Source organism: Stegostoma tigrinum, chromosome 16, assembly GCF_030684315.1.
Source record: "Stegostoma tigrinum isolate sSteTig4 chromosome 16, sSteTig4.hap1, whole genome shotgun sequence".
NCBI lineage: Eukaryota > Metazoa > Chordata > Chondrichthyes > Orectolobiformes > Stegostomatidae > Stegostoma > Stegostoma tigrinum.
The window spans coordinates 40605055-40617113 of record NC_081369.1 but is presented as its reverse complement, the minus strand read 5'-3'; the positions used below and the strand labels follow the sequence as shown (position 1 = coordinate 40617113).

General features: G+C 39.5%; 1 protein-coding gene across 5 annotated transcripts in view; it reads left to right on the top strand.

Moving 5' to 3' along the window:
* piezo1 (piezo-type mechanosensitive ion channel component 1) overlaps positions 1-12059 on the top strand; it is a 337749-nt gene that overhangs the window by 114160 nt on the left and 211530 nt on the right. For all 5 annotated transcript variants that reach the window (XR_009446804.1, XR_009446805.1, XM_059651724.1 and 2 more), the window contains exon 3: positions 9100-9219. Coding sequence is in view for 3 of the 5 variants with exons in the window: in XM_059651724.1 (XP_059507707.1) it covers positions 9100-9219 (120 nt within the window). In the remaining 2 variants the exon portion in view is untranslated. The remainder of the gene's footprint in view (positions 1-9099; positions 9220-12059) is intronic.

Genomic DNA, 12059 nt, shown 5'->3' with positions numbered 1-12059 from the left:
CCCATTTGGTGCATTTTAAAAATAATTAGCTGGAGAAGCATATTTCCTATCCAAAACAAAGGAACACTGGAACAGAAGCAACATTTTGAATCCACAAGAAGCTAGCTGAACAAGTTAGAAGAAATTGGAACACATTTAAATTGAAATAAAACCAGGATTAATGATGAGGGTAGTGACTAAAACTATCTATGACCACATGGACAATATATTGTCTGGTAACTTTCACAGGGGAAAAGGCTATTGAATAGTCAAGTCCACATTAACTGCTGTAAAAGTTTCCTGTTTTCGTGAAAGTTTCACTCGTGAATACAAGAGGTGGAACATTTAATGGTAGGTTTCACCATGGAGAGTGAGGAAGTTAATTAGTTTTCATGACTTTGTCAATCTTTTAGATGGACAAATGAATTATGTAAAATTGTTCTCCATGCAGAAAGAATAGGAGGGTTTCCACACAGGAGCCAAGTATTTTAAATTTTCTGTTTCCCAGACCCTTTCAAAAACACTTTTCTCCTGCTGCTCCAAGGAGACATTACGGTTTGTCATGAGATCACTTTAGAAAACAGAACAGATTCCCCAACATAGGAGCCCATTGTAAACATGGCTGGTCTGAAACAGTTCATATTTGTCTCAGAATATACGCCATCAGAATTAAAACTTTAGAACACAAAGTGGTATCAAGTGAACACAAATAGCAACTGAAGTAGCAGCTAAGAAACAAACAGGTGAATGATCACAAGATTTGTTGGGTGTTTACTCTAGCCTCAATGACCAAGAAAAGCACTGAAGTCTTATGAAGGAAGCAATTGAGTAAACACAATCAAATAACTCACCCAGTCTGCTTTCTGAAAGACACCCACTTCTTTAACCTCAATTTAAACCATACTGCATGATTGAGCATTTACACCCACTCCTGTAGTCACTTACATCAGATTGTAGAAAGCATTTTAGTATTGCCTTATTCACATGATAAGTACAAGCCCAAACCTAACTTGTTTGGTGCCCTTGGAGAGAACTTGAGGAGGCTTGTGTTTCAGCTGAATTCAAACACATGCTACTGATAAAAGCATTACATTGCAACTCATTGAAGTACTGGTGCTGACTTAGTTCATTTGAAATCTGTCCATTTTATGTCCCAATTGGCATTTAAAATTTGCCTCTGGCAGAGCAGGTTTAATTGCATACACGAATATTTATACTCTGGTTAGTTATTTATTCATGACCATTATATTACACACATTGTTTTGTGCTCTATAGCTAAAGTTCCTGGAGGACTTACTTGCTAGAGGATTAATCTATTATGCTGTTTTCAAACTTAATTGACTTATCCTTTCAAGGCGATTCGTTGAAAATGTCCTTGGGAATCACCCATTTTCCTGTGCTTTCTGTGGCTTTGCAAGATTTCATTGACTTTAATGATTTCTTATTGAGTCCTGTCACTGCTCATTTAAAATGAATAAGATCTAAATGGTAGTTGCGCATGATTGAGAACAGCAAATTATATGGCTCAAATTAATCAAATTCTTTGTAGACATAATATGTAAAGAAATAATGGTAAATTTGTTGTGTAGATTCATAAATGAGTTAGCTGAAGAAAGCTGATAAATGAAAAATGTTCTGATTGAGAGACAGCTGAAGTAATTTTGACTTTGGGTGATCATGTAAAAAAGACAATGTTGATTCCACTCCCTTTAGTATTTACTTGTCATTTGCAGTTCCATGCGCCATGACATTGTGTTATCTCTCTAGCAAACTGCCTGCTGCACCAGGCACCACCCGCTGAATTTTCATGAATCTTTATGTGGTAATCTTGCTCTTTTTAGCCCAGGAGTCCTTTGCAGTAGAACTATTATGGTATCTTATCATCCAATGAGTAGCATCCAATGAGTCCTGCAGACTCATGCCAGGTGGATTATTCTGTGCTGAGCAGCTACCCTCTCAAGTGTGCATTGTATCTGTATCTGAGTTGGTGTTTTGCCATAATCTAATGACGTGATGGTACACCTACAGGAACACTGAGCCACCCCTCCCTTTATTTGAGTTTTATCAATCTTCTCAGCAGCTGAAGTGAAAGGAAGGACAAGGGTTGGCTTGGAGAGTGAGGGAAAGCAGTTAGAAAAACTTTTGCAATCATTTACAGCTTGCCATGCAGAGTGTATTGAGTGAGGAAGAAATCAAAGTGAGAACGTGATTGCTACAGCTACGACCAGAAAGTATAGGAGCATTCTTCTTACTTCAGTTGAATCATTGCTGTCTACCCCTCCCAGCACCCTGAGCATACACATCTCTTGCAGAGTGTTTGCTTAGTTAATAGAAATGACTTGGTGCCTGCATTGGCAGTACCTTCTGTGCATAGCATGTGCCTTGGCCTCTGCATATCCATCTTTGGATTAAAATCCAAGTTGTAAATGGTCCTTTGGGTAAGAAAACATGAATTACTAATTGTTTAAAAATTATTAACGTCTGAAGTTCAAAGCTTTTTATTTTCTGAATTCTTACAGCTTACAATTAGGAAGGACATCTGCTCAGATAAACTTTTAAGTTAAATTAAAATGGAAGATCTAGAAAATCTCAGCAAGCCTGACAGCATCTGTAGAGACATAACAAGAATAAAGGTTTTGAGCCCAGTATGACCCTTCCTTATGACTATTAAATAAATTATTTTCAATATTTAAATATTTACAGTAACTTGACCTTTTGTAGGCTTTAATTTCCACTTCCGCTGGTCTGTTGGGTTTACTCTAGACATCAAAACCCAAGGCATTCCTGACAATAGAGTATGTCTAATTGCTTTTTATTGAAGCAAAGTAGATCATAACATGCTGCAAAAATAGTGATATGCCACAAGCTTACAATTCAAGTGATCTGGTTTCCATGGATTTGTCTGAGGATTGGACCAAAACAAGTGATTAGCTTGCTCCATCTCAACCTCCAGTCACTGATCAGGTAACAGCCGCTAACTAACTAGCGCTCTGACCCACAGTTTCCTCTCCTCATTTTTCATGCAAGCAGGCAGTGTGATCAATTCTTGATGCTGCCAGTCCACTGCGATTGAACAGTTTGACCATTTACAAACATAACAAGTGTCACATCTAACCACAGTCCAGTTAATCTTTTGCACATTGCGATGACTGCTTGTTTTTAATAGAAAGAGGCTGATTTCTCTGTTTTAATGAACCTTGACCTCAGGTCAGCTTGTTCATACTGCTCTTATAGGCTATTTCTTGCAGCTTTTCTGGCATCCAATCAACCGTTTGATATTTACACAACACAGCTCTTATGGTTTTGATGACAAATGATCATCACACATGCAGTGCCTTGTATTTGCTTTAAATATAATTTCAGCCAGACACTCTGTCATCAATTACAACACTAATGTAAGCGCACACAGACCTTCTTGAGAACACAGAAAATATTAAGAAATAGCCCAGTAATTTTCTAATGATTAGGTCACCGTCTGATCATTGACCTTTCAATACAGTAGACCTCGTTTTTTTTCATTTCAGCTAGCCCAGCGAATTGAGGGTTACTGCTTACAGCTTTACTATTAATAATTGTGATGTTTTGAACATATGCAGGACAATGTGCAGTTTTAAAACAATGAAAGCATTGGAACTTTGATTTACAAAGGCAGTATAATAGCTTTTCATAAGGAACTTGTCAGATTTAGTTATCTCTGAAACAATAATGAGCATCCTTTTATAGACTTCTATCAGATATTGAGAATAGATTTTATCTGAGTTCACTTCCAATTAAAAAATATCCTCACATGGCTAAAAATTCATTGCTTGCTCATTGTTTACAAATTAACAGTAGTAAATATCTTAGTTATTTGATCATGCTTTTGTTTGGCGAAAGTTCTCTTTGAAATGTCAGAAAATTGTTTAGGACATATTTGCCCCACCATAATTTTCTGTTCTCTGAATTGCAATAGATCTTCCATGTAACAGCAGGAATAAGTTCAGTAGATTTTCTCCTGTAACGTTTTGTCAGAAACTCATTGTCAAAGCTATCAAAGTGTTCTGTGAAGATTTTGGACTTGCAATCATTTTAGAGTCACTTACGAATTTTTCAGGTAAATTGATTGTAAAATCGGATGGATGTAGAACAAGTGCCTCACTCCAACCTGCTTTATTTCCATCATGTGGGTTGGTTTACAGATGGGCTTTAAAACATCTGAAATGTAATGTTTATTACTCTTCTGAATGGGCATATTAGACATCACCTGGTCTCTAGGATGTATGGTGGTAAAATTCCTGTGGCTATTACTACAGGCATGCTATCTGTAACAGCACAATTTTCAGTTCATACTCCAGTATATTCCTGCAGTGAAGATAAGCGTGAAGAACTAGGACAAGGCTCAGTTTGCAAAAATCTGGTAAATATGGGCAATAATAAAATAGGATAAGTCTTGTTTCTATCTGCCAATGGTGATGTCAAAAATCTAGTTTGGTTTTGTGATAATGAGGGACAGTTATTATTTAATAAAATATTGTAACATATATCCTACCTTGAAGGGTGTATGTTCTGCCAATAACCAGTATCTTTATCTGGCATTGCTGAATGGAGTAACTGCCGTCCTCTTATTGTGTGGTTTTTGCGGAAGAGGCAGTGTAGGTCTCTTGCAGGTTTTCCAGCTGCATAGAACCCCAGCACCTGAATGTTGTTCCACCCCACAGATTCCATTTCTTATGTGTTTGTAGATTTAAATAAGATGGATGTAGGTGATCTTAGTGGCAAGACTTGGCAAGTCAGCTAATTGATTTTGGACTTGCTGGCAGCTACATGGATCTGCTTGATGGCACTTGCATGTCCCAGAGCTAGCATCAAATTAGCTTCAGTCATATAAAAATGCAAGGAACTGGCTGGTCTTCTGCAGTCTAAATTAAAACAAGGTGTTAAAACAGTGCCTCACATATAACTGTGACTTCAGTAATTTGGAAATATGGATACTGACACTGCAGGCACACAGTAAAAGCATTTCACCCAAACTGATCTCATGTGGGGCCTTTACAGCAGCACAGGAAGATCTTAGCCCCCATTAATGGGGGCTGAGGCGAAAACTCAATCCCAGAGGTGATGACCAATGTCTAGTCCATCATATATAAAGACTGCTGGACCACTAAGTATCTTAAAGGCTGAGATAGACAGGTTTTTGATAGAAAGAAAATAGAAAGTTATGGGACAAAGGCAGGAAAGTGGAATGGAAGGCTATCAGAGCAGCCAGGATCTCATTAAATGGTGGAGCAGTCCTGATGGCTGAATAGCCTGATTCTGCTCCTATATCTTTTGGTCTCATGATTCAATTAAATAACCTGTCACCACATCCTCAGGGCAACAGGACATGGTCAATAAATGTGGTGAAACAGGCCCATATCCCAGTATTAAGAAGAAAAAGTTCTTGGTCTATAGTTCAGGGGAGATGGTGGCAGAGTGATAATCAGGTGACCCAGGCAGATGCTGTAGGGACACTGGTTCCAATCCCACCTTGACATCTGGTAACATTTGAATGCAGTTAATAAGTCTAGAATATAAAGCTGAGGTCTCTTGTAGCGCAGTACTGGTCTTTCTCCCTCCGGACTGGGCTCAAGTCCCACATACTGCAGGGGTGTGTGATAGCAACTCTGGACAGGTCTATTTGAAAATTTTAAAAAAAGTTGGCACAATGAATGGTGAACTTCACAAGTGCTATTAATTTGTCATACAACCCATCTGGTTTGTTCTTATCCTTTAGGGAAGGAAATCTGCTATCTTTACGTGGTCTGGCTGAAATGTGACTCCAGACCCACAACAATGTGTTTGACTCTTAATTACTGCCTGAAATAGCCGAGCAAGGCATTCATTTTAAGTGCACTTATAAGTGGATAACAAATGCAGGCTTTTCCAGCGACGCCTATATATCAAGAAAGAATTTTTAAAAAGCACATCAAGAATTACTGCTCATTTGATGTAATATTCAGTAATAAACACCCACATCTACTTTTCTGAATTCAGTAAACTCAGAGGATCTGGCAGAGAGTTCCGGGAAATATGCTTTGAAAGGTACTTTCTTATGGAAAATTACAGAAACAAAATAAATTATTGAACGCTGTTGTTCCTCTGGTTGTATCCATTTTCAGGTAAGTGCTTGCAGGTTTTGAAGGCAATGAGATTTAGAACTGTTTACAATAGTTAAGGATGTGTTGCTCAAATTAGGTTTATTTTTAAGAGATGTGTAAACATCATGAGATTTTGTTCGTAGTTTAGATTTCCATCTTCGCCTGAAATTAGTGCTGGAAAGCTGCAATAAATACATTCTTCAAACTTTGCTTGCTCCCCTCTGTTAGATTTGCAGGTGTTTTTTTGATATTGAAGTTTTCTGTTGAGTTCATGCCCCAAGCAGAATTCCAACAGAATTTGGCATTGTCATTACCGGTGCCGAAGTCACATCTACTTGAGACACCTTGTCAATATTCACATCCAACTTGTCTGTTGTAATCTCCAAGTATTTTGTGCTTATTCCTGGAGCAAGCCTCAGTAAAAGGTTGTGCAGATCATCGTAAAAACATTCCTTCTTTACCCACGTAACAGGCTGGGTGGGAGGACTTATACCCATACCTACTTTTTCTTCTTGTTTTTTGAATAGTGTGGGTTCTCTTACTAAGTCGTTAACAAATGACTTTGAAATTGAGGGAGCCTAAGACAGGAGTCATTCCAAGCAGAGAGACTTGGTTTGGAGGCAATAAAGATTTTGTTGGGCTAATAGCAGAATTCACAGGATGCTTGTATAACTCCAGTGGAAAGGTGTCAAGGTGAATGTAGGACTGAGTGCTTGGGGGGGGTGTTGGTGTTTGAAAGCTGGGTTGGGAGCAATCTGGGGTGAAATTATTTTCAGGGGCAGACACTGACGTGAGACTATAAGTGGTGAAAGATTCTAGAAAACAAAGTGTGGAGCTGGATGAACACAGCAGGCCAAGCAGCATCTCAGGAGCACAAAAGCTGACATTTCAGGCCTGGACCCTTCATCAGAGATGGGGATGGGGAGAGGGTTCAGGAATAAATAGGGAGAGAGGGGGAGGCGGACCGAAGATGGAGAGAAAAGAAGATAGGTGGGGAGGAGAGTGTAGGTGGGGAGGTAGGGAGGGGATAAGTCAGTCCGGGGAAGACGGACAGGTCAAGGAGGTGGGATGAGGTCGGTAGGTAGGAAATGGAGGTGTGGCTTGAGGTGGGAGGAGGGGATGGGTGAGAGGAAGAACAGGTTAGGGAGGCAGAGACAGGCTTTGTTATCTTGGATTCTCCAGCATCTGCAGTTCCCATTATCTCTGATACAAAGATTCTAGAACCTGTTTTGAGATGTTGCTGCTTGTTATTGAGCCGAAGGAATAGAGAAACCAAGCTGAGTTCAAATTTGCCCTAGTCAATACGGATAATAGAATTTACATGGAGGGAGAGGTTTAGGCAGGAAAGGAGTATACTGAGAGAAAGTCAAGTCATGTGGGATGAACTGCTGAATGCTTCTGGTGACAGAGAAAAGGAAAAAAGAGCAAGAGAGAGATCATTTAGCTGTGCTGGAGAAGACCAGAGTCATTTCGAGTCAAAAATTGGAGGAAGAGAAAATGTACAAAGACAGATCAGCAGTCGGGACAATCCAGCAGAGAGCATAGGCTCAGTTGAAAGTCGAGGACAGATTGAAGCTCAGAAGAAGGCTGATTGGTGCCCAAGGCTGAACACAACGGTGTAGTAAAGCTGAAAATCCAGAAGTGAATTGTTTTACATTTCCAACATCCCTGTGCCTTTGTCATTAATTAATTTATACTTTGTGAATGCAGTTTGTACCATTACCTAAGTCACGGGGCTGTCCAAAAGCACTCGGCCTGTTTAATGGCTACAGAGCAAAGTTGCATCCTTCAAATAACAGGGAGGTGGGCAGACATAAGTGTGGGGCCTACAGACCTGAGGAAATGGGATGTCTACAAGTCCAATTTGGGCTGGATGTGTAAAAGTTTGAAAATAAGAGGCTGTTTATCTGCTGGTCTGGTTGCTATTGGAACAGCTCCAGAATATAAACATTGAGGTTGAATTTTAATTCCCTCACTTTGTAGGTAGATAAAAATAAGTAACCGTTTATCTGCTTAAATCTAAATTATTGCTGTGATTTGAAACCTGCAACTTTCAGAGCCAGAATAAGTGCAAGCCTCATACATTTACATGAATCGGAGATCTATTATGTCAAGAAGACCTCAATCCAATACTAATCCGGGGTGAAACCGCTGTGGCTTTTCTGCTAACTGGAAACAGTTTGCTTTTTCCTAAGACAGAAGAGACAAGGCCAAAACTTTCTTTTGTTGGGGCTAGTATATGGAATCTTGCTATCCCAGAGGGAAAAACCAATAATAAATGGAAATGAACACACAGGCCATACTGAAACTCCATTTTGAGGTAGAGGGGATGACTCAGCACAATATGTCTCATTTGCAACCTTTTACTGTTTTAATTTCCTCTGGGATAGGACCTATGAAGAATGTTAGAGATTTTCTGCCCTGTATTCTCTACAGCAGGACTCTGCTGAAACCCATTCCTTACCAATCGCCAACCCTTACCACCTTAGATCTGTTGTGCCCTCTCCAGGCAGAAGTATTTGGCATTCAAATGTGAAATGCTAGTTAGAAAATAAAACCTTTGTGAGCTTCTGCTGCTTTTCCTGCATGGGAAATCAACTCAACAAACGGAGTTCCTGCTGGAAAATTAAATTTTCTCTCCCACTATGCTTTTTTTTCCCGGCACTAAGAGTTGCAGCTGGTAAGGTAGTCTAAGAAATGATTCTGCGTTTTGAGTAAAGCACGTCTAGGTTCCTCTGGCTCAGTGAGATTTTCCAGGAAACACGTAGATTGTATTGCTTAAGCCCTGGGCTATTTACCCAAGCTTCCAACAGGAAATCACCTTGCATTTGGAACCTTAAAGATCACGTAAAAGTGTGAACAAATGGTGATCTATTCATTCAAGGCATGAAGTTGTTGAACCTGATTTAATTGGTTAAAAGTTTGATCAAATTGCTAATTATGGAGGCTGTTTCACAACATCAATTACATGCTTTCAGGTTATAACTGCTTTTTCTTTCACCAGATCACACAGGTCGTTTAATCAAAGCATTGCTAGGAACCAGCATTCTCTTCCTCTGTGCCCATGGGGGTTTTCAGATTACTCTCTATGTTTTGGCAGGTGAAGATTTGTTGGGGAATAACTGTAAGTACAAATGAATGTTCATTCTTCTCAATTGGTAGTGGACTGTGATTTACTGATGCACTTGTTTTTCGACGTGATTCTTCATTAAAGAAATATTCTTCCTATGGAGATGTAGCCATGTGTTTTCAAAATGTTTGGAGACATTGAGGTGCCATTCTGCTGCTGGTGATACTCACAACTGTCTTCCAAAATGTGAAAAAATATTCAGTACTTTTGGCCTATAATAAGTTTTTAAAATAACACAATCTTACACAATGATGACTCTAACTGGAGCACAGTATCACATGCATTTTGGTTGTATTCTGGGTCCCAGATGTTGGAAAAATCCATACTGCAAGCTTAGAAAGATGAAAGTACTTTGTTTGTTTAATACGACTCACCAATCTTTGGCTGTTGTTGTGTTACATGTAATATCTACCTCCTTTGGTGCAGCTTTGAATGTTGCCTCCCCTCAACTTCTTCCTGCCACAACCCCTTCCCCACCACCCATCGCCCCGACGCAGCCCCCTTCCCCACCCAAAATACTGAAATGTACAGTCCGTTCCTAGCTTCAGCAATATCACAAATACTACAGTCTCTATCACTGCTGCCAATTTTATGCCTGAATAACTGCTCTTCATATGAGGCAAGACAGCAATTGTTGGCTGGTGCTTCACTATGAAGGTCATCTTAGTTGAGCCACAGTGACCAGAAGCATACAGCCAAGTGATTTCTGCCCTCAGGCCTCTAACCCAGTAGCCCTCTGGATGGTTGTGCCGTTAATACCCGTGCTGAAGCTGAAGTAAATACTCCGAATGAAGTTGGACATCCTCTGCTTTATGACACTGGCTACTTGGAAAGCCAACGTGCTTTTCTTTAATCTTGATTGCCCCAGAGAAATCTAGTATTGTGTTTTGAGCATGTTAATTAAGTTGCTGCTCAGACCGAGAATGTTCTTTTGAAATGCAATTGCTTCTAAACAATAGGAAAAGTCTGCCAGAGACGGTCACCTGCTATTCCTTCCTTCCCATTTCCTTCAGTTTCTGCTAAGTAATAGCTATTTATAAATTAAGGTTATTTTTAAAAAAGGAATCATGACAGAAATGTAGTCAGTAGTCATCTAAAACTTCATGTACTTAATGTCGCAACCAAATAGGGGCATGTATGTTTCTCAGCATTAGCATGTGTGATTAACATGCAAATCTCTTTGAAGGTTAATCTAATGCGTGTTGATTGCCAAAGCCATTCAAAAACGAGCAGGGCAAGCATGGACAAGAATGGGATGTGGGTGGGAAATCCTGAGAGAAGGGACGGCAAGGGCAAGGGGAGACTGAGGAAGTCTGGGCCATTTTGAAGCAGGGTCAAGTCAGGATACCATCCATTCGTTTATACTCAGTGTTCTTTTAAGGAGCTCAAAACTTCTACCAAAACCTTGAAATGACTTTAATAGTAAATTTCTGTTACTTTCCTTTTAATTTTCAGGGTTTTGAATGATTTTTGAATTCTTCTGCCTCTGTATCATGCTGTTTATTGTAAGGTAGCAAATGAACCCCTATTAAGGGGAGAGAGAGGGGGAGGGAGAAATATAGATTTGCCAGACATCAGTAACAAAAGAATTGCTAAAATCTATTCTAGATGGTGTGATAACTGGACACCTAGAAAATTGGATTTAGAGAATTGGGCAGTTAGCATGGATTTATCAAATGAAATCATGTTTGACAAACTGCTTGGAGTTTTATTTTTGTTTACGCAACAAACAGAAAAAATGTGGACAGACCAGTGGATGTAATGTATTTGGATTTTCACAAGGTTTTTGATATGGTGCCATATAGGAGATTAGTATGTGAAACTAAGATACCCGAGATTGGGGTATATATTGGCATGGGTTGAGAACTGGTCAAAGAACAGAAAACAGTCCCCAGAAATAAATCGGTCATTCTTAGTTTGCAGACTGTGACTTAAAAAGGTGATCGCAAAGATCAATGTTTTGGGCCCCAGTTTTTAACAATCAGTTTGAATAAATTGGATGTGGGGACATGATGCAATATTTCCACAGCTGCTGGCACAAAACTAACTGGGAATTAAGTTGTGAGGAAGGTGCATAGAGGCCTCAAGGACATTTCAATAGCTTAAGTGTGTGGGCAAGGACATGGCAATTGAAATATAATGTGAAAAGTTGTGAAGTTATTCATTTTGGTATGGAAAAAATAAACATCAAGAATTTTGATAAATGGGAAAAGTTTGGGAAGTGATGATGTGCAGAGGGCTCTGGTTGTTCTTGTTCATAAATCACTGAAGGCTGAGGTGAAAATGCAGCAACTAGTGTGTTACCCTTTGTTGCATGGGGAGAGAGTGCAGGAAAGAAGATGTCTGGCTGCAGTCATGGTGATCTTTTGAGACTCCACATGGACTATTGTTAGAGGTTTTGTCCACTTGAGAAGGATATACTTTCCACAGAGGATTCTCTTGACTGCCTGCTGGGATGGCAGGATTGTTAATGAGTTTAGATTGACGAGTCTGGCCCCATGAGAACAGACATAGTTAGGGAATTTCTTCACTTAAAGGATATGATGCTCTGGAATTTTCTATCCCAGAGGGCTGTGCAGGCTTAGCCATTGAGTATATTCAAGACTGGGATCAATATTCTACCAAAACATTTGATGTTGATTCAAACAGTTTAATTCAGAGTAGGTCACAGACTATTTGCTTGGTTAACATCATGGTATTTGAAAGCCATTACAATTTGCGAAATTTATTGAAGCAGGCACAGGCATCAAATATTGCTTCCTGAATGCTATGCTGTAAACAAAAGTTAAAGAACTGATAAAGCCTATTTTTTTTCTCCCAAGAGCTTCCATTGT